The 23,148-nt window shown below is 38.2% G+C and overlaps 2 protein-coding genes, 1 long non-coding RNA gene and 1 pseudogene across 3 annotated transcripts in view; 2 read left to right on the top strand and 2 right to left on the bottom strand.

Moving 5' to 3' along the window:
• The window catches only part of LOC113070694 (actin filament-associated protein 1-like 2), a 47,855-nt gene extending 39,301 nt beyond the window's left edge, over nt 1-8,554 (top strand). Inside the window, exons 14-15 of the mRNA XM_026244087.1 lie at nt 6,866-6,976; nt 7,636-8,554. Of these exons, the coding sequence (XP_026099872.1) occupies nt 6,866-6,976; nt 7,636-7,662 (138 nt within the window). The 3' untranslated portion in view covers nt 7,663-8,554. The remainder of the gene's footprint in view (nt 1-6,865; nt 6,977-7,635) is intronic.
• Nucleotides 262-5,695, bottom strand: LOC113070695 (uncharacterized). The gene is made up of 3 exons (XR_003279983.1): nt 5,381-5,695; nt 709-820; nt 262-288 (listed from the first exon to the last, which is right to left on the bottom strand). It is a non-coding gene; the product is annotated as an uncharacterized LOC113070695 (long non-coding RNA).
• Nucleotides 8,555-9,274: 720 nt separating the features above from the next.
• On the top strand, nt 9,275-19,591 carry LOC113070693 (protein FAM160B2-like). Its single transcript, XM_026244086.1, has 17 exons — nt 9,275-9,445; nt 10,382-10,460; nt 10,590-10,756; nt 10,836-10,940; nt 11,617-11,736; nt 11,851-12,030; nt 13,162-13,358; nt 13,471-13,588; nt 13,924-14,000; nt 14,083-14,275; nt 15,745-15,914; nt 15,995-16,135; nt 16,444-16,534; nt 16,685-16,825; nt 18,051-18,191; nt 18,303-18,403; nt 18,663-19,591. The coding sequence occupies exons 1-17, from the start codon at nt 9,395-9,397 to the stop codon at nt 18,763-18,765; spliced, it is 2,175 nt and encodes a 724-aa protein (XP_026099871.1). The 5' UTR covers nt 9,275-9,394; the 3' UTR covers nt 18,766-19,591.
• A 919-nt stretch (nt 19,592-20,510) lies between these two features.
• On the bottom strand, nt 20,511-22,170 carry LOC113070671 (8-oxo-dGDP phosphatase NUDT18-like; annotated as a pseudogene).
• Nucleotides 22,171-23,148: the final 978 nt, after the last annotated feature.

The following is a 23,148-nucleotide window of genomic DNA, read 5'->3' as shown; positions in this document are numbered from 1 at the left end:
TTGAGGGACTGGACTTTGTTAGAAAGCTTTGAATCATCCAGTTCCAAGAACACTCAAAGGTGTACACCAGTTCCTCAAAGGTGTACTTCAGTAGTCTGGGATAATCAAGATTCAGCGCGTAGGTCAAGCCAAGGAGGACAGAGCAAGCCCTTGCAATATCTCCAAGTCCTGTGATTACTTCCACGCCCTCTATGAGGATCCCAATGTTCTTTGGGCTGTTGCTTGTAGAAGCTCCAGGCTTTGGGGTCACAGTAATGGCCATTCAAGTTCCTCCAAGTTCTCAGTGTCCTGCAACATGAAATTGTCATTGTCTTAGTATAAAACTGTCAGAAATATTTTGCAAGCATCTCACATTACTAGAAAATACATTAATTGTTGTTTTCATAGCTTATGAATCTATTTTATTAGATATTATTTTCTTGCAGGCCTTGGTGTCAAATTGTTCTTTGTTTTGTTTTCTTCTTTATTTTGATTTTTTTGTACAGTGTTCATGCAGGTTACAATAAGTCAAATTTTAGACCTTTTCAAGACATTTTAAGACCATGAAAGAAGTAAATTTAAGACCTACACGATGCATTATTAAAAAATATTCAGATCAAAGAAATTCTGAAAAAAATCATCATTAATTTAATTTACAAATAAAGGTCACATTTCTAGATCAATCACCAAATTGAGGAATTAAGTTAAATGTAAATTAAGTTCACCTACGTTGAATTCTTTGATAAGATGTCCCCCTTGTTCTCCAAGGTATTTTCTAAGATACCAAAGAACAATCTCTCTGGTCCTCTCAATCGAAGAGTGCTGGGGAGGAAGTCAATCACTAAAAACAAAAAAAACAACAACAACTGGATGTTTCTGTAATTTAGAAAAGTAAACACATGACAGCTATCAATTCTGATCGTACTTTACATGCCTGCTTTACTTAATGTATAAAGCTTCGTCAGACCATAAGGCAGAGCTTCATAATGGCTTTAAAGTAGATAATGTACTGTTTATAATTTCATGATAATCCATTAGCCCCTTCCACACATGCACTGCAAGCCTGAAATGATAAAGACATCACCTGATGGAGAATGTTCGAATTTGATATTAAATGGATTTAACCCGGTCAGCTCTATAGTACAAAGTCTGTGTCATTTCTGAATTACCCCATGTGTGAATACAACAGTGAATTATCCGAAGGATTCACAGTGAGCAATTGGAGGTATTAAAAAGGGTTAACCCTGTAAAAAAGGGTTTTCTTGGGAGTTTTTCCTCGGTCAGTGTGAGGGTCTAACTGTTGTCATGATGCTATGTAAAGCCCTTTGAGACAAAATGTTTGTAAAATGGGCTATACATATAAAATAACCTTGCCTCTGATCAATTTGTAAAACAAAAAATAGCATCTTCAAGGCATGAGCTATTATTAGTTCCCTTTCGAGGGAACTTCGAACTGCGTCCTCTAGGGGGCGCTTTGGGGAACACCTCGTCGTGACCCGTGTCTGAAGCATACAATGAAAAAACACCAACTTGTTGGCCGTCGACAGCCTCCGACGTCACTACCGGCGCGACTATAAATCAGCACCGGGAGAGCACGTCATTATCTTCTTCATCTTCAACTGACTGTTTTGTTTGAAGCGTGCATCTGAAAGAACCGGTAAGGGCGATCTTTCTCTGTTTATCATGGCGACAACTAGCAAGCGTTTAGACGATGTGTGCATCCGTGTCGGCGTTATTTGACACCCGATGACACACGCGATCTTTGCGTCATTTGTTTGGGTGAAGAGCACGCACGCGATGTCTTTGAGGAGGCAATCTGCGTGCACTATGAGCGTTTTTTCAATGGAAAAAGCTCCGCTCTCGTTCGTCTCTCTTCTAAAAAAAAAAAAAAAAGGCAAGCCATCTGCTTCCCGCGGTTCAGGATCTGTCCACGCTGAGGCAGGAAAGAAAATGAGCTCGTGAGAATACATATGGATCTGTCTGAATGGTTTAAAGAGGGACTTTCCCTTTCGAGATCGTAAAAAAAAAAAAAAGGGGCGGCTGACGAGAGAGAGCCTTGGGAGGATGATGTTATATCTTTAACACTTTCTCATACTGAGGTTAGTGCTCTGCTGGGTTTTTACCCAGGAAAAGCAGGAGATATTTGAGGATGGTGAAGAAGCTGAGGCTGAGCCTTCTCAATTCTCCTGCCCTGCGTATGTAGAGCTGTTGGAGGTTATTGAGCGAAAATTACCTTTTGACCATAACCCTCCAGCTCAGGTGAGCCTTTCATTTGTGCATGATCTCCATACAGGGATTAAAAAGAAATGAAAGATGCCGTTTTCTTTTTGCATCCATCGGTTTCGGCATTAAAGTAATCTGCCGACATCGAGGTGATGCGTGAAAGCGGCTAGGAGGGAATGCCCTTGTAGAAAGAGCTAAAATTTTTATAAATAATTTATACATTTTTATATGTGAAAAATGTTTTCTTTCTGCAGGGGAAACCTCCTCTCTTATTCTCCCTCCTTGCCATCTAAGCCCCTTCAGAAAATCATCTCGCTTAAATGGCAAGGCATACGCAGTAGCAGGTCAGGCTGAGGCTTTATTACACACAATGCTGGTGCTTCAAGCATATCAGACTGATCTGCTAAGAGACCTGGATAGAGGCTGGGGCCTTTTTCCGATCTGGTAGCTGAGCTGCGCCACACCATGGATCTCTCTCCATGCTACCAAGCAGGCCGCCTCCGCCATGGGGCAGGACTATGGCGGCCATGGTGGCAGCGGAGAGACATCTGTGGATGAACAGACATCGGGAGGAAAGAAAATGCTTTCTGCCCGATGCTCAGGTTTCGCCTTCTGAACTTTTCGGTATTTCCGTTGAGGCGGCGATTTGAAAAGTTCAGGGAGACGAAGGCGCGCTCTGCTGCTTTCAGATCCTTCGTCCCACGAAGGTCCAGGTCTGAGCCCAAACAACATAGGGGTCCTGGCCTGTCTCGATCTGAGGATCAAAGATGGGCACAGAAGGCTAGTGTCGCAACTCGCGCTCCTCCCCCACCTGCGGGCAGGGGTTAGAGGAATCGTGGGTCATGAGGAGGTAAGCAGAACCTAAGAGGTATGATCTAGACGAGGCAGCGTTCTCGTCCAAATCAGAATGATACCGAGGTATCTACTAAAAGAAAAGACAAACGCGTATATGCGTTAATCGACTTCGAAAGGTTAACTTCTGCTTTTATACTCCCCTTCCTAATTCCCCTGTAACCACCAGCTCTCCACCTGATCGAGGTTAGGTGGAAACCTCTCGCATAACAGTCTCCTATGCTGGACCTATAATATTTTTTTTTTATGGTTCTATGTCCATAGCAACCAACCTGAAACTGATGGTCCAGGTTAAAAGGAGGTACCCCTTGAGCGGGGCTCCGGCGTAGGAGGGTGAGTGAGTACATGTAACCCTCTCTGTATATACTTATGTGTATTTAATTGCTGGTGGTTACGTGTCTACTAATAAACTCTGTCTGAGTTTCCTTTGCAGTGCTCAGTTACAGTGTTTACTAAACATTCGTCAGCAGCAGCCATTCGGCTTCATGTTCCGGTATTAGGCGGCTGAGATCACAGGTTTCTGAGGGAGCCTCCTTGATCATCAGGCCTGGCACAGCACTGCAGGGAATTTCATGGATGTCTGGCCAGGTCACCCCGAGGGGTCTCCTGGCCGCTTAGGGGTGCTGTCGTATCTACCGGGAAGTGGAGGTGGCAGTTACAGAAGTCTTCTTGTATATGCTGCCTCAGGTGATGCTCCCCTCACCCGAGGTTTGTAAAATTGAGCTTGCCTCTCCCGTGAGATTCAGCTCCTCTACGATGCTTAGGAACCTTTAAGTACACACGCTAAGCTTTGTGTACTTTCTCAAAACCACATGGTGGTCAGTGTGTATGTGAACACACTTTCTAAAAATCCACAAGTGGTAAGTTTGCATGCAAGACTCTGCAAACTTTCTGAAATCCTGTACGATGAGGAGTAACGCTTCGTTCCCTTTCTTGAGATGATTAGACCTTGGTTCCTTGGGCTCCATTCAGCCAGTGTGTATTTGTTTATACACCTCAAGCATCGCTTTTCTCAACATGAGGGGCTATTGATTCTCGTGGTAATTTAGCAGCGCTCCCCTTTTTCCAAAAAATGGGTCACCTATGAGTGCGCTACTCTGAGCTCGGAGTTCTCCTCTCGTACGAGACGGAGTTCTGTTTTTTTTCCCAGAGCGCTCCAGTATTGTTTCCATAGATCGAGTTGAGGACTCTCAATCATACTGTTTTAAGATGCAACATTCCATCTATGAGCTGCTCTATCCGAGTGCCACGAGAGCCCCTCCTTAGAACAGTATTTGAAAATCCATGCTATGGTAAGTGTGCACGTGTAGTCTTTGCACATTTTCTGAAATCCACACTGTGGTAAGTTTGCACGCTAGTATTCTGCCTTCTTTCTAAAATCCTATATGGTGAGGGCTTCGCGCGGTTGCTTCGTGCCCTTTCTTGAGTTGGTAAAAGCCCCGTTCATCTTGGGCGCCACTCCACCTATGTATCCTCGGATACCTATCTAAACAGGGTGTTGCTACTAGAGAACTGTTGAGACAGCTCTTTCAGCAAGCTTATGCGTAAGCTACCGGAAGCCCCTGTGTGACAGGCAGGACTTGGTACAAATGCTAGGTTCTTAGCCGTATCCCTTTAAAGGAATCTTTCCTGATTCCAAGCCTTCAGCTCTACCCAGGGCCGAGGCCCTAACAATTAAGTTGGGTATGTAGCTTAGGCCTTTTGGCCATAAGGGGTACTGTCACAGACAGCCGTCTAAACGTCCCAGGGGCAACTCCCATAGTAATGGTAGAGTTGGTACTTAGTGCTCGCCATGATTCTGGCCTGCATTCCCCTCAGCATGGCGGCGTGGGTATACTGTTCCCCAAAGCGCCCCCTAGAGGACGCAGTTCGAAGTTCCCTCGAAAGGGAACGGTCTCAGGTTACGTATGTAACCATAGTTCCCTGAGTAGGGAACGAGACACTGCGTCCTCTAGCTCTCTGCCATGCTTCGGACGCAAGCTTCAGACGAAGAAGATAATGACGTGCTCTCCCGGTGCTGATTTATAGTCGCGCCGGTAGTGACGTCGGAGGCTGTCGACGGCCAACAAGTTGGTGTTTTTTCATTGTATGCTTCAGACACGGGTCACGACGAGGTGTTCCCCAAAGCGCCCCCTAGAGGACGCAGTGTCTCGTTCCCTACTCAGGGAACTATGGTTACATACGTAACCTGAGACCGTTTTTCCTTTTCTAAAATAGTACAGCAGCTCTGGAGGACAATTGTCTATCATTCAGTTTGATGTCCTTATTGATATAATTTGGAAATCTTATGGAACAAAGCTACTTCTAATTTAGAAAATTACTGTACCTGCAGCATTTCCATTATGATCTCCAGTCTTCTTCCAAGTGCTCCATCTTTGGCACAAAATGGCGTCAGTAGCTTGGGAGTGTGACAGTCTAACACAGACATAAATTTCGGTACCAGAAGTACAGTAGTTGTTCTTTGAAATTCTCCATTGATCTGAAACACAAAGGCGACAAAGATATCACATCAGTTCTTAGCCTCTTAAACCTCTTTCATATAAATTGTCTAACATTCAATACTTTTTGCCACTGTCAGAGTACTGAAGTCCTCCTCCACAATATTTGCCAATTTAATCATTTTGGAATTGTAAATGAGGAAGAGTTAATGTAATTTTAAAGATTTTAATGGCATTATTGAAACTTTGTGGGAGAAAAAAAAACGTGTTAAACAAATTATTAATCAAAGTATGAATTATAAATGAGTATGAGTAAAATTATAGAGTTTGTGCCAATGTAAGATTACCACATTAAAATTAACAGATTAATGCATGAAAAGAAATAAAATTGTGGCTCTTAAAAGTAACACTGTTAATAGACTGACTTCACGTGGATTTAGCTAAGTTAACTTACAAAACAGTGAAACAAAGAGAGACGTTACGTTACCTGCCTCGGGAAGACGAGCTCCACGCACGAGAAGTAAAGCCAACGGAACTGCGTCAAGTGCCATCTGAAATATAAGATCCTCATCCAGCGAAAACCCCAAATTTTGCGCTTTATGGAACCTTAAAATTATACGCGATGTACTTATTTTCATAAAAAAAACATACTGAGGATATGATATTAACACACAAAAGACCTAGGAACCATGATAGAGAAAAAGGTAACCCACATTCTTCAAAATAAAAGTTTGACTTCGATACATAAGAATTCTTCCAAAATGTATGATGCTGTGTTAATATTATAGCGCAACAACATCACATAGCCTTCCAACAGAAGCCAACTTTGTGTTGCTGCTGAGTCTCTTTTTCTGTGATAACTCATTTTATAGTGTAATATACTACTACATGCGTTTTTCTTACTAGCCCAGTGATAACAAAATAAGTTTTCTTACCTAAGTCAACCAGTCAAATTTTGCAAGATGAGCAATGTGGAAGAAAACTAACATTAACTGTCTGTAGCCTACTCGCTTCAAATGTCTTGTAGGCCTGCTGCATTTTTTAAATAAAAAGGCTCACTTCGACAGGAAGTGCCTTTCAATTAAAATTAGCCCGATTACATTAATTTGAATGCACTCAATATTCTCTCCATTTGGGTTTAGATAAATATAATACTTAAATTTTATTTAACTACAATGGGTAGATTTTATTCCAACCATTTTTATTTGAAATTTAATTAAATATTTCCCTCAAAATCAAAAACACAATTATATTGAATACATTTTAATCAAAAACAATAATTCAAATCTACATGACCACAGAATCATTTCTTACAGTGTGTGCATAACATATACTCACTCTTGAACACTCACTTCTGGTTTTGTCTCTTAAAGGGGGGCTTTCTGAACCCACTCTTGAGAAGAACTGCCTCGGCCAAAAGCACCCTGAAGAAAGCTCCATCTGCCCTGTTTATGGATCATGGCAGGGTCTTCCAGAGGAGGAGGGTAAGATTCCTTCAGCGTGAGCACAATGCACAGACTACCTCACAAATTTATGGTTAACACTTTAGAATAATGTCCATTGGTTAATGTTAGTTCATTCATTAATTAACATGAACAATACATGTATTGCTGTATTTATTAATCTTTGTTAATGTTAGTTAATGAAAATACAGTTATTCACTGTTAGTTCATGCCAATTCACAGTGCATTAACTAATGTTAACAAGCACAACTTTTGATTTGAATAATGCATTAGTAAATGTTGAAATTAACATCAGTTTAGATTAATAAATGCTGTAGAAGGATTGTTCTTGCTTAGATCATGTTAACTAATGCAGTTAACTAACATTAACTAATGGACCATTATTCTAAAGTGTTACCAATTTATGATTGTATCTGATTTCCGGATGACTCAGTAGATGAACTGCAGGTACAACCAAAACCAGCCTGACTGAAAAGTCACCAGTATGACTTTTTTGACTTTATTAAATGAACAGACAGTTGACCACTTCCAGATGTAGTCGAAAAGCATCATTATAATTTTTTTTGACATATTTTTTTATTGAAACTAAAGTTAAAATTACAACTGAAAAAAATATTTCTAAAAATGATTATAGTACTTTATATAATAGTAAACTAACTTCTTTGTGATTGTGTTTGTAGGAGTGGGAAGCCAAAGCTTCAGGGTGACAGCGAGAGAAGACTCACATTCCCCTCATATTGTCAATATAATATTGCACTGAAAATAATATTCTTTCCAAGCATGTGGATCATGCAGTGGTTTGGATTTGTAAAGTTTTTGGTTCTTTTTTGGGGGCACTTGGTACGTTTAAGACAATAACCGAACACACAGACTCTTTATCTGCATACTCTGTCCGTAAGCATCTCGTCTTCACTCACAGAGTTGCAAAATTGTTAAGGGAGCAACTGTAAAACATTTTACATTTATAAATGTCTGTTGAGATGATGCTGATGTACATTTCTTTAGAAATTAATGATAACTTAAGCGGCAACATGTCAGGTATTAAATAACTCTATGTCTAGAGAGTGGCACATTTAAATAAAGTGAGTTTTATGTTTATCATCATGGCACAGTATTTATCCTTATGTATATCACTTTGCACTGCTTTGAACCCGACCTAAACTGTGTTTGCAGTTTTCAGGAAGGCATCGTCATGGTCCAAATCAGGAATCGTCAGTGTGAAGATCAGACAGGATGTGTGTATCACTAACTGATCATTGATTAATTAAGAGAATAATTACCTCCTTGTTTTATTTTATTTTTTCACTAGACTCACAAATCTGTGGTAATTTATCAATTAGTACTTTTTTGTTATTCCACTGCACATACAGTATATTATGTGTTGAGCTTTTCTAATGATGTGCCTTAACCATGTTTTTTATCCGTGTTTTTATGAAGCATTGCTGGTATTGATCCCACTCATTTCAAAAAGGTTTTTCTGTATAGTTTGGTAGCTTTAAGACAATAATAGCCTAATATTGCTGTACAAAATATAACTGTGGAGAACAAAAACACCACTGATGAACATATTTGTACAATAAATAAAGTAATGCTGGATAAACCATGATTTCTGTCTATGAATCTTGTTCTTCTTTTTTCTAGAATCATTCTGATGATGTCAAACGATGCCGTTATCATCCTGTATTTAGTGCAAAACGACAAGAGTTTGCATTTTAATTTTCTGTGATGTAAAATGGTATTACATTGCATTATTTATGCTTGCCACAATGTGGCCAGAAGAAACAACACAGGATGATTTCATTCACCAGGAACATTGGGGATCTCTGCTGTTAAAGGAACATAGATTGACAAGTTAAACTCTGCTGACCATTTTAAAGCTTCTTGAAGATGTACTCTTTAACATATGCTACTTTCAAAAAGAGTACCTATTATAATAATATTTGATATACTTTATTTAAAAAACAGCCATGAAAGTGTATTCTAAAAGTACTAATATATGTTACTAACCCCCTTTTTTATTTGAAGTATGCTGCAAATGTACACTCAGCACAATTAAGTACACTTTTTTTCCACCAAATTAACCATGCAGTCCACATGTTATATTCCTTATGAAACTCCATTGAAACTCTCATGAAATCTAGATTAAGGTACCTTGTTGTGTTTATCAAGTCTGTTTAAAAACATTTTCTGCGGTGCACTTATGATATGGATATAGAGATAACTGGATATGGATTGAAAACAGTGTTTATGTTGTGTGTTATTTCCCAGTCCACTCAGTAGTGTGCGCTGTCATGTCAGACTAGTGTTGACTATCTTCTGCGGGCAGATCCAATCGCTCAAGCTCAGCAGCCACATAAACAATGTTTACAAACTACACCAGCGCTATGTGATGGATATAAAGATGTCCCAGACTTCACATAAAATGTTATAAGCTCAGCCATGGACATGTTTAATAAAGTGACGGCTTTTCTGCAGCAGGCCTTGGAAACAGTGAGTAAACACTGACTTGTTTACTTGAATGTCTTGAAACTAGCCTGTTAGCTTAGCTTAGCTAATGTAGAACAACTTCAGAGACTTTAACCTGTTGCATGATACAGTAAAACTTTATAGAAGTGCTACAGACGTGTATAACGGCTGTATATGAACCAGATATGCGATTAAAATGACTGCCAGCATGTTGTCATGTAGTTCAGTGCGTTATATGAAGATATATAACGTTACCTCGTCTTAAATTTAGCTTTGTGCTACAGTTGTTGAATACATAGAGCACTAAACACTAGATTGCGGGGATGTACTGTCTTTTATTGTTTAATCAGTCCATAGATGCGATTTTTATAAATTGTGAAGGATATATGTGATTTTTTATTTATTTATTGATCACACTGTTGGGTTTGTCAGTTGAGAATTTGTTCACGTGGAAGTTGCAGAAATGCGCAGGTCTGGACAAGTTTCTGACAGGAAGAGGAAAGAATGTCCTTAAAACCAACCACCCAAGAAAATAAAATATATACATATATATATCCTTTAACGTAGATAAAATATTTGAAGACCTATACAACACAAAACGCCTTGACATTATAACAGCGTAAACCCAAATAGCATAAAAGGTATTCGTAAACCCAATTGCATTGTATGTATATATATATATCTATATATATATATATATATATATATATATCTATCTATATATATATATATATATATATATATATATATATATATATATATAGATATAGATATATATATAGATATATATAATATTTTCTATGAATTTATTCGTTTCCTGCTTATAACTCAGGACTACCTTTGAGTTTTACAGTGAAGAATTATGCATTTATAGGACCTCCATGTTCATATTAATGAAAATATTGAATTAATAATGTTAGTGAAAGTGTAATTGCAGTATAATACTGTTGATTCTTACAGAGGGAGCCTTCGATAAACCTGCTGGACTCTTTTGTGGATCACTGGAAAGCAATAACCAACTATTACATCGAAACTACAGGTAAAACTACGAGTGTAGATTCACATTAAGCAGTAATTACCTTTGTGTTTTCATTTATCAGACAAAAAGTGTACTTATGCCATACCTTAGAGAAAAAAAGTTTTAACTGTATGTTTGTCTTGTGCAAAGATGAGTCTCGGCCGGTGAAGCAGACAGACATCCCATGGTGCCTCAGACAGATGCTGGACATCCTGGTGTATGAGGAGAAACAGAAGGGAGAGGAAACGGGTCCCTGCATGGAGTACCTGCTCCAGCACAAATTACTAGAGACTCTTTGCACACTGGGAAAAGCACAGGTATGAAAACACAGACTCAAGACAGAGATTAAAGATATTTATAGCTGTAAATATACTGAAATATTGCTTCTTTGTGTAGTATCCTCCTGGCATGAGTCAACAAGTGATGTTGTTCTTCTCTAAAGTCCTGAGCCAGATTCAGAAACCTGTGCTGCATTTAATCAACGTCTATCGGCCCGTACAGGTATGACATTATCAGGAGGAACCGTTACTGTATGGAAAAGAGCATGTGTGAAAATGTTTAGAACATTGTGCTTTTGTGTCAAAATAACTGTTATATTTTTAAAAGATGTCTCTTTTGCTCACCAAAGCTGCATTTATTTGATTGGAAATACAGTAAAACAGTGATATTGTGTAATATGTAATATAATGCAAATCTTTACTATTATTATTATCGAAGAAGAAAGCTGTGGTGCATAATATTTTAATTGTGCTGCATGATATGGAAATTGTGATGCATAAAAAAAAAAATAGAAAGTAAAATAAAATAAACATTAAATATATATTTTTTCCTGACACTTTTGATCAATTTAATGCATCAATGCTGAATAAAATGTTGTTTACAATTTTTTTTTAACATAGGTGATTGATTTTTTTAATTGTAAATGATTCCACTTCTAACAGTGAAATGTTATTATTATTATTATTAATTTCACATCTTTTTTTGTATTTTATTCAGTTTATTTCTGTACACTTTCTATCACCGGGATCTTTATTTTTATTTGAGTGTAGAATTGTAACATTTGGAAAGCATATATATTAGAATTCACTTGTGCTTGAATGAAAAATTAGGTAACATTACTGTGAAGTAATCTAAAATCTCAAATCTAATTTTCTTTTTTTGTCACTCTCTGTTATAGAAGCTGATCGATTTATGTGGACTCCCTGATTCAAAGACTGAAACAGAGGAGTCTCAGTTTTTATTTGCTGTTTGCACTCGCGTCAAAAAAGACCCTTATGTCTTAAACTATATCCTTGAGGTACTTTCTTCATCATGTCCTCTTTCACCACTGTGTTGACTGTCATTTAAACTCATGTAGAATGTGAAGCTGTGATAAATGAATGTCAAACACATCTACATCTCCGTCTCAAAGATTAGCAAAGACTCTCAGAAGAGGTGCAGCTCTACCTCAGACGAGGCTGTGGAGGAGGGCTGCAGCGGAGCCTCCAGTCCTGAGAGGACTCCCTCGTCCCACAGCGGAGCTCACGCCTCCAGCTCACCTCAGACAGCCACAGGCATGATCCCTGTACTCATGCACCTGGGGAAGAGTCAGGTGGGTCACCGTGAAGAGATACACAACAGAGTGGATGTGCAGCTTAAACAGAAGATTCCCAGGGCTTATTTACACCAAGTTCAGTTTTGTAACCAAGTTCATTTAAAATGACACTGTGCATCTCAAATGACTGCACACAGATGACTGCATCTGAAGATTTAAAAAAAAAAAAGAATTTTTTTTTTTTTATATATATATATATATATATATATATACTTGCAGCACATGCTGTTTAACACTTGTATATATGTAGATTTAAAAAAAAATCCTAAATGTATGTACACCACAGTGACGGAGAGATATTTTAGTTATAAATATTTTTTCACAAAACTTTATGCACATTTGGTGTTTAATTATAACTAGCATAAAAACTAGGACTTGCACAAAAGTCAAATAATTTCACAATTATAATGTTAAATGACAATTAAGTATTAAATTAAAATGATTCCATTCAACTAAATAATATAATATAAAGAAAGAAAGAATGAAAGAAAGAAATGCTTCCTAAAGAATAATGTATTTAATGTATTTTATTATTAATATACCATTTGTTTGTTTAATTTAATTACTTGATTAGTAACCATTCATCTTGTCTGGTGAAGGCCTAGAAGATGGCCACAACCTCATTGTTTTTAAAGAAAAGTAATTTATCTTATTTATTTTCCTACTTTTTGAATCTGGAGCAGTCTATTTTTGCACACTTTTAAGCACCATTTTTACCATTTCGACAACATAGTCACCAAATTTTGACATGAAATGAAGCACTCAACGTTTCTATGAAAGATTAGGTTGCAGTAAACTCTGAGAAGTTGATTCTCAAAAATGATGCCTAATTTACACCCTCTTGTCACTTTCTATTAGATAAAACATTAAATAAAATACAATTGTTTGCAACATATTTGTAAAAATAGACTTTGTAGTTTAGTGATATGTTGTACTTCAAAGCCGATGAATTTCACTTTCATTATAAAGTATAAAATGGCAAAAGGGCAACTTTGTGTGGACCGTTTTTGTGTAAAATCTAATTTATAAACTTCTGCACCATTTAGCTTGTGTGAACAGACAGCTGTACACAGAGCACTGGAGCTCATAATCACTCTCTCTCTCTCTCTCTCTCTCTGTCGTTCTTAGAAAAGTCGTGTTGCGCTCCGATCCATGGAGAGTCTGCTGCTGCTGGTCAGTTCACCTCAGGAGGACACTGCTCATCTTCTGGCTGAGGGAACGCCACTGTGTCAGCTCCTCGCTCAGAGACTGACTGAACTTTACTGCCTCATTCCCTCATCACTCAACCCTGCAGACATTCACAGCTACGCCGGCGCACAGTGGAGGTGTGTGTTTGTTATGGAGTGATGAAGTGTTTACACTCACTTTATTTGTGGACCTGTTTCTTATCTGCTTACTGTAAACATGCATCCTGAAGATGTGGTGTTGGTTCTGCAGGGATCATTTCACACAGGACAGTCCAGAGGAGAGAGAGTCGTTTCCTAGCAGTGAGAACGTCCAGGAGTTCTTCTGTTTTTTGGACTACTGCAATGAGCTCACCAAGGAAGCACCAGGGGTTTGACAAAATCATTATTTTTGTGCTGATCGTGTATGTGTGTTTGCTTTAGTTCGAAAAAATGTCCTAAATAAATGTGATTGCTGTGTGCAAGATACTTTTTAGTACTAGTACACTAGCTTGTTTTTGTTATGTTTGTTGTTTTGTTTGTTATATTTCATTTTTGCTTTGTTTTGTTTATTTGATGTTTGGGTGTTGTTTTTTTAAGAGGTGTTTGTTTGTTTTTCTAAATCTACTTTTTAATCATTAAGATTTATGGTATAAAAATTGTCATACTACACATTATAAACATATTGCACATAATTATGCATATTTGTATGTGTGTTTTCCTGTAGGTACTTGGTGTTAAAATGGCCAGAGCAATTCACCTTCAGTGGCTTAAAGGGGTCATTCAGCCTCAACTGCTTCAGATGTGAGTAAAACCATTCATCAGAATTGTGAGCTTGCAGCACGACAGGAAGAGTGATGTTAGTTTCTAAACTCTGGTTGTCCAGGTCAGAGGCTGGGATCCTGGTACACACTGCTTTGCTGTCCTGTTCTGTACGTCACATACATTCTCCTGCACTCCTGGAAGAACTGGTTCAGTTTCTGCTGGGCAGCGACACACAGTGTGAAAAGCAAGAGGAGACACAAACACACACTCTACGTTACCGCCTTATTGAACACTGCGACCACATCTCAGACGAGGTAACTGAGCCAGAAGATTAAATGATTTACTAATCCTCAAGCCATTCTAGACATGTGTGACTTTCTTCTTTCAGACAAATACAGTCTGAGTTATATTAAGAAATGTCCTGACTCTTCCAGGCAGTGAATGGCAGTTGAGATTCATTAGTCCAATAGAAGTCCAATAAAGTGCATCCATCCGTCATAAAAAAGTGGTCCACATGGCTCCAGGGGGTTAATAAAGGCCTTCTGAAGTGAAGCAGTGCGTTTGTGTAAGAAAAATATCCATATTTAAAACTTAGCTTCAGCTAACTGTCGTGTGCGCATTCATTCATGAGAGAGGGACATCCAGCGGATGATGTAGGCGTAGCTTAAGCTCCGGCTTATCTCGTAAGAACCAAGATTTGTTTACAAGAGCAAAAGACGCAAAGTCTCCTTTATTAAAGGAAAACCAGCCTCCTCTTGGCTAAAATCGAAATCCTCCAATATTTTTCTTTACAAAATGTTTGTACTTCCAATTCATGACCGGTGTTTAGTTTTTCTCTCTCCTCTATGCTTCTACATTTGTCACCTATCACCCTTGTGTACACTACGTCCAGCGCTAAAAATTGAGTGGGATGACAAAAAAGACAAAAAGCATCCCCTCTGTAAAACCACCAACCCCCTTAAACATTTAACATTATTAATGTTTTGTATTATATAAAACTTATAACGCAAATGAAATGTTACAATTCTCTGATTGGCCGATCTGACCCCAGTAATGTAACAAGCTGTGCACAAGCTGAAGCAGGTTTTTGTCATTTTTCAAGCAAAATGGTTCAAGAGCAACTTTTGAAGTTCTTTAAAAAAAAAAGAAGACAACAGAAGGTATGATTTTTTCCTTGATTAGAATTTAAAGTCATTTCTCTGACGTAATGTTATTGTGCTGTATGTATGACTGTGAGAGACTGAGAGATGATAGAAGAACTGGTATTGAGTATATCACCAACTTTGCAAAAATCAAACAAACATGTCTTGAAGGTCCAAAAGCATTCACTGCATGATAAAACCTATTAGTATGTAGTTAGAATGCCCTTATAATTCAAAATATGAAAGAAGAAATACCCATGTATGAATTTTATGTTTTTATATTCATTGCACAAGCAATGTACTTTCCTGAATATCACCAAGGCTTCAGGAGGCCTTTATTAATCACCTGGTGTCTTGTGGAGGAATTTTTTATGATGGATGGATGCGCTTTATTGGACTTCTATTGGACTATTGAATCAGTAGCCATTCACTGCCGTTTTAAAGCTTGGAAGAGCCAGGACATTTTTGTACATACAGTATATCTGATTGTTTTCATCTGAAAAAAGAAGGTCATACACATCTAAGATGTCTTGAAGATGTGCAAATCAACGGGTGATTTTCATTTTTGGGTGAACTTTCCCTTTAATAGATTAAAGGGAGCATCACCGTGTGTTACAATGCTTCTTTTGCCATTTTCTCAGATCAGCATCACAACCTTGCGTCTCTTCGAGGAGCTTCTACAGAAGCCCAGCAAGAGCATCTTGACCAATCTGCTGCTGCGTAACCTTGAGAAGCGCAGCTACAGGCTGCCGGGGTCAGGGGTCACGGACGAGAGACATGGAGTCGAGAGTGATGTTCTGGAAGAGTCTGAGTGAGCAGAGAGACTGAACACAGATTCTCTTATTTCTCATAGTGACTTGTCGTTGATTTCTCACTGTCTTTCTCCTTCAGGGAGCTGGAAGAGGATCCCTTCTTCACAGACATGTATGAAGACAGCGGGTTCGGCAGCCAGGAGCCTCTTCTGTCTCTGCCCAGTGTCAGAGAGAGACATAATCACAGAACGCACACACAAGTTGCAGACGTCGTCAACAGGTATCATTAGAAGAAGTTCAGCAGATCTTCAACCAAAGCCTATACATTTTTAATAATACATACTTTAATACTTTTACTAAGCAAGTATTGCTTAGTAAATTGCAATTGATCAAAAGACATGTATAATGTTACGAAAGACTTCCGTTTTAAACAGATGCTTTAACAAGTTTATACATGTAATATATATACAATTATTAAACTATATAATATATTAAATATGTATGCAATTCATTGGCAACTGTGATATGTTTGATGTTGGTCTATTACTAGTCTATACATTGATTCTAATTTGTTTAAAATTTTATTAGCTTCTTGTGTTTAGTGCCCCAAGAGGCAAAAACATCACATCTGGTGCAGGGAGCAGGATATGACACGTACGTTCATGATGCACACAAACTGGTGAGTTGACACACTAAAAACTAAATAAAAGCTGGGCCATTTTACGTCATGCAGTCATTCAAGCCAAATGTACAGCAACTATCGACTGTGCATGTTCAAGTTTGGTTTTCAAATATTCTTCAACTGTCCTTTCTCTCTCTCTCTCTTCAGTTAAAAGAATGTATTGCTCTTTCACGGGACTGGAACTGGCCAGATTCTGTCAAAACCACTGAACCCAGCCCAGCTACAGACTTCTATGAAGGGCACTTCTTACAAATCCTGTTCGACAGGATTGCACGCATACTAGAGCAGGTACAGTAGTAGACCACAACATTTCCACTTTACCTTGACTTGATTTTATTTTCAGCTTCGCATGCAGGTCCATGTACTTTTCCGTCCATTCATTTTTCCCTTTTTAATCACAAAGAAAAATAATGAAAAAAGAATGGTTGTTGTATTTTTAAATGCTATGCTAATCACCAAAAATTTAATTGGGTCTGTACACACAAAATTCTGCCCGAAAAAGTAAAATATTGACCCTTTTTGACCCTTTAATAAACATTATCAACATGCACTAATTAATATAGAAAAATTACAATTTTAGATTTAATTGTTCTTTAGCCAAATAAGAAGTAATGCTTCTCCCACACGCTCAATTGAGAACTAGAGAAGTCTCAAGTTTAGAAACATAATACATTACTTTAAAATGTTATTTTTAAATAGACGTAGCAAAATCCTGGGAAATTTGTCTTCATTAAATTATATATTGGGGAACAATTTAGTGTGCTGTCTGGGTCATGGTATAGTAGAGGACTGTGTATGGTTACTCAAAGTATCATGCTAGAGTGCTACATACAAGGCTTTAATATATGGGGTAAAATATATAATATATATGTGAAAAACAAAACGTAATAAAACTTTAAATTGCACTATAGCTAAGAAAGCATGCAAACTGCGCTTCCCTTATAATCACTGAAAAGTGTCGCCTAGTTAAAGCTGAAGTTGAAGCTCTACACTGCACAGTGAATCTCTTTGTTTTCTTCATTATACTTGGTTTGTTATAATGAGAGACTCCTGAGCATACAGCCCTGCAAAAAACTTGCATTTTGAGCAGTGAGTAGATTCTAACTGAAATGCTTGGCCATTGCATTCAAGGAATCATCAGAAAATTCACTGATTGATCAATGCTTGTGTGTGTGTTGGATGGTTTAAATCCAGAGCACAAATTCTGAGCATGGGACACCCTACTTGGCTATACGCCGCATCCTTCTATTCATCAGTATTTGAACCATTAAAGAAGAACCACATTTTCCCTATTTCATTTCTGGGTTCAAAATCAAAAATGAATGGACGTAAAAGTACACAAACCCATGCAGCCTAGAAAACATGCACAAAATTATGACTTTTTGTCAGGATAGATGGCTGAAATGTGTTAATAAAAAAAACTATATAAAAACTATAAATTAAATATATTATTTTCTGTATGTTTACTCTTTTTGTTTCTCACTGTTTTTCTGCATTTGTTTCCCTCTGCCAGCCATATGAGCTGAATCTGCAGGTGACGTCAGTTCTGTCCAGATTGGCAGTGTTTCCTCACCCTCACCTGCACGAATACCTGCTGGACCCGTACATCAGCCTGAGTCCTGGGGCGCGATCGCTCTTCTCCACATTAGTCAGGGTGAGACCCGTGTGTGAGCCAAACACTTATGTTGTTGTGAATGAAAGTTGCCTTATGTGTCAGCTACGGACTTTTGGACCAGCAAAACCTGAGCATTGTGGTTTCCTGTAGGTGATCGGGGAGCTAATGCAGAGGATCCAACAGATCCACAATGTGACAGACAACCTGATGATGATCAGGAGACAGCTGATGGGACTGGAGGAGGAGACTGTGTAAGACTTTCACAACAAACTCGTGCAGAAACATGCCTCTTGTTGACAAATGTAAACAATGTTTTACGAATCCCAGACTGTAAATTGGGGAAAAAAAAATCTGTATTCGAGCCTTAAATACTACAACATAGTAATAACAATTTTTGGGTGAACTATCCCTTTAAGAAGTTTCTTTTTAAGAAAAATGTGGAGAGGTCAGGCTTTTTTTCTTTTTTTTTTAATACAATATATTTATATATGGGTCTGTTTTCTCTGCCAGGTTGGATCATGTTACCCTGCTGAAGGGGGTGATAGTTCTGGAGGAGTTCTGCAAGGAACTGGCTGCCATTGCATTTGTCAAACTCCCCATAGAAGAGCAGTGATCCCATGATGCTGAAACCAAAGAAAATACAAAGGATCAGCACCCAACATTAGTTGAATGGCTCCATTACTGGGAGAAAATGGATTTGCACAGAGCTGAGTTAAGTGGCAATATTTATAGATATACAGGTCACTTTCGTCGAATGTTGTCAGGGAGGAGTCAACCTATCCAATGTCAGGTTTTTTTTTAAAAACAATTCAAACTGGTAAAACAGGATTTCACAATGACTGTGTGATGTATGAAGTCGTTTATTCTCCACAGCTTCACATCTTGCTAAATGATTACATTTCACTTTAGATGGAAGCAATAGAAAAAAATGTCTTTTGCACAATATTTAAAGTTTTTATTTACTATATATACTATATTTTATGTATTATTTTAGGTTTTAGGCTCAGTCAGTCAGTTCTCTTTAACTATTATGGTCAGTTACATCTGTTAATGCTTTTTCATTCAGATATACAAATCAAAACCTGATCTCGGATCAGAATTCATACTCTATGGATTATAAGCCATTGCACATCCCCTTTCAACTATTCATTTTGAAATATGGACTTGTTTAAGTATATCATTATGGTGTGTAAAGTAATTTTATTTATCTTTGATCTACTTTTGTAAAGCCTGTGAATAATCAAGTGTTGTTTTATTCTTCTGTATGTTACATGGCTGAATCAAAGGGCCAGATAGGTACACAGATGTGTTTGGTTTGTGTGTTTGTGATTTGCCATTGGAAAGTACTCAGAACAGAACTTTATTTTCTATAGAGTTCTGACGACTGTACGCAACACATGCTTATTTCTGCTGTCACAGCAATAAACTCCTAAACTATTCTTGCCGATTTCATTACATCCATTGTCTCTTTGGTATTAACTGCTTTAAATGCAGTTGTGACACAAAAAACTAAATGTAGCTTTATGAAAAGTTTTGCTGCACAAGTTAGTTTTTTTAAGTTGTACAACAAAAAATAACTTAAGATAATACGAAATTTTCAGTGTACTATGTTTACTAAGACAAAAACATCAATATGGGGGTTCACGTGATACTGATTATGCAATTTTTCTTTTAATTCAGTTCATAATGTGACAAATTTTTTGAGTGAAACTGGATATTCATTGGGAAAATGTATAGCAAGAAACTTGAAGAGTAGTTGGATGGATGGATGGGAGGGGTAAAAAAAACAAATTAACTTGAGTTTATCAGTCAAAAATGAAAGTTGTTTCTGAGCCGAAAGAAGCTAATACTTTTTGATTTTTATGAATGTAAAGAAAAAAATATTTTTTGCTCTGGAATAATATGCAGTTCTTATTCACAGAGTAGAAACATATATTATTAATATAAATAGCCTCAATATTGATTTCTTGGCATGTGTCTTGTTTTTTGTCATCTGTGTATAAGGATAACACATAACAGCTTTTGTGACGCCTTCCATTATTCACAAAATGTTATATAATAATTATTGTTAGAAAAAAATACCGTAAGTAAATTAATGCAAGAAACACCAATCAAAATTCCATAGGCAAATATCGGGGATTTAATTATGTAAACATTTCTTTACTTGCTAAAGCATTAAAAATAGACACCAAAGTTCATAAACACCAAAAATAGATATCTCAATTAGTTTAATTCTTTTTGCCCCAATTATTTTATATTTTTGAATTTAATTTAATTTTTTAAAAACTATATCATTATCTTTATAGTTATTATCTTTGTTGTAAACAAATGATGATGATGAAAGTCGCATAGTGGAGGTAAATTTGTTGTAATAAAACGGCAGACCGAGCAAATATGTAATTCACAGCACCATGAGTGTTAAATGTCTTCAGTAAAGATTCCAAGAGAAGTTCTCATTCATAGGCTTTTTTTCTACGGGCAGGACAGACGCCTCTTGAATCTTCTGTAATATCTCAGTTCTCAAGTTCTGTTTGGTCCCTTCACGGCGTCTGAAACCATCATTCTTTGGTTTTGGTGGAATGCTGAGACTGATTTCCTCCTCTTCCTCTTTATATTCCAACAGCACGAGAGTGTTTAAACAAACCCCTTCGGTTTGGCTGGGAATTCTCCTGTTGTGCTGTACTTCCAGAATCACACAGGTGTTCACACTTAGCTGCTCATAAAAGGAGGGCATGCAATACTTAACCCAGCTTTCTTTTATTTACCTTTTTTTTTTTGCTGTGAATGCAAGAGTTTGTGCTTTGACTGTGCCTCAACAGGAAGTTGGGAGTCATTGCTCAGCAACAGACATATGTGTTCTTCATCACCATTCTCAGGGTTAGTGTTTCCTGGAGATTAACGTGAGAAAAAGCCTTTGACAGATGATGTCACAGGGTAAGTCTACAGGCTGTAACTCAGAGAACCAGCAGTATCTTCTCCCAGGATCAATGAGGGTGAGAATATCACGTTTACGGATATTCTTAGGTAGAGATTCATGATCACTACCGTTTAGATCTTCTGGCCTCTTCAGAGTGCTCCCTGGTGGATGGAAGAAGCAATGAGAGAACAACTTAGCAACCGTGTGACAATTAGATACTTACAGTGCGTTCCTAACCTTCGGAGGGAAAACAATCATGGCAGCCATATTGAAGGGTTGTTCCAAACTAAAGTGCTCAAAACAGGCCACTTCAAAGGGCCATTCAGAATGAAAGTTTTCGAAGGGTACAACTGATGGACACTTCGGCCTCCTATGATCCTTTGTGCAGATTCTTTGCATGATGATGGCATCTCCGTGTGGTGGGCATGGGATGATGACGCAGAAGGGCAGTTTAAGAAACAGTCATTTGGTCCCCTACACCCTTCAACCATTTGAGGCACACACTCTGAGGGTAAACCCTTTGAAGGGATTAGGCCCTTTCGAATGGAATGCAGGGTTAGATTAACAAGCAAGTTGTGAAATATTTACATGTCTTGCCTATTTTCTCAGCCAAAAAAGCAAAGTGGATCCATCTTGGCACTTTTTCTTAAATCTGCAGCAATGTGATTGCCTTATAGTCTATTCCCACCTCCTCTTTCACCTCTCTCCTTAGGGCTTCTTTAATACTTTCACCATAATATATGAATACGAACTGCAAGACACTGGCGAGCGTGATTTCACCAGGTACAATATGTTCCTGGAACAACATTACAATCAACCCATCACAATTGAGATATAACTTTTCGAAAATATCTGTTTTAGGCTTACACCCAGAGTTAAGTGCTTCTACACCCTTGTCAATCAGCTATCTTTTCCCACTGATTTTAGGAATAAATTATGGGTAGGATTAGGTTTAGGGTTTTTTTTTTTTAGGTAGGGATTGGGTTAAGTCTATAATTTTGGACAATAATGTTGATCCAGGAACATGTCTTACTGGGCAAAATCACGGCGACTTTAAGATACCATAATCCACGTCACACTGCCTTTGCCTCCAGTGTTCATGTTTATTCAATTAAGTCAAAACCTTTTAGAAAATCTATTTGTGGTGGTCATCAGTTTTGATATTGTGGTGGCCCGTCACAAATAAATCAATGTATGGGAAACCCTGGGATTGTGAGTGAACCTATAAAAAGTGTTCAGCTGCCATATCAGCAAACAACATTCTTGGGGGTGGACTTTAATTCTTACACAATGTGTGCACGTCTGTCTCTTGCATGTGTGCAGTCATTAAGGGCTTGTCGGTAGGTTTATGCTTCAGACTGTTGGGCTTGATGGCAGCGTCCCCTGTAGTTCAGTTGGTACTGCTCCACTTATTATTATTAAAATATCTAACCTCTTTGTAAACTGCTCTGCAGGATGACACACAGAGGCTTTTGCACTCTCAGCCAAAAGATGAGACCCAATTTCCTTCAGAAAGGAGTTCGGGTGGAGGCGTTCTATTGTTGCTTTTAGAGAAAGGGGCAACCTGCAACCTTGTGTAGGTTGGGTGGCGAGGCGTATTCTTCATTGGGCTCAGACCAACTTCCTGTTGATCAGAGCAGTCCATGTCCCAGGTCGTCTGAACTCTGGAGCAGACTTGCTTTCGAGGCTGGGGACTAAACTCCCAGGTGGTGAGTCTCATATGGAAGAGGTTTGGCCAAGAGGAAGTGGACTTGTTTGCTTTGAGCATGACTACACATTGCCTGCTCTGGTTTTTCTCATCTCCCGTCACCTCTGGTAGTGGATGTCCTGGCCCACGAATGGCCCAAAACCAATCTTAATGCTTTTCCCTCGTTCCAGAGCCATTGGGGACAATTGTAACTGTTAACCCTCATATTGGTTCTTTTGGTGACTTTATCCTCCCTTAAGAAAGTAGTGGATGTGCAGGCTCTTTCTATCAGCCCTTGGTGTATGGATTTTGCCCCGGGCTGGTTAAATTCTTACTGTGACCTAGGCCTGATTATGTTCCTAAGGCCGCTTCAACTGTGTTTCACTCTCAGC

Source organism: Carassius auratus, unplaced genomic scaffold (genome assembly GCF_003368295.1).
Source record: "Carassius auratus strain Wakin unplaced genomic scaffold, ASM336829v1 scaf_tig00005214, whole genome shotgun sequence".
In the NCBI taxonomy this organism is placed as follows: Eukaryota; Metazoa; Chordata; class Actinopteri; order Cypriniformes; family Cyprinidae; genus Carassius; species Carassius auratus.
Note: the sequence above shows the minus strand (reverse complement) of the source record. Positions and strands in the feature narration are given on the sequence as shown.

Excerpts from the sequence above, each read along its gene's own strand:
- LOC113070693 (XM_026244086.1), top strand. The coding sequence starts at position 9,395 with ATGGACATGTTTAATAAAGTGACGGCTTTTCTGCAGCAGGCCTTGGAA. Across the intron at positions 11,737-11,850 it reads TCTTAAACTATATCCTTGAG|ATTAGCAAAGACTCTCAGAA; the intron begins GTACTTTCTTCA and ends TCCGTCTCAAAG. Across the intron at positions 18,404-18,662 it reads GGACTGGAGGAGGAGACTGT|GTTGGATCATGTTACCCTGC; the intron begins GTAAGACTTTCA and ends TTTCTCTGCCAG.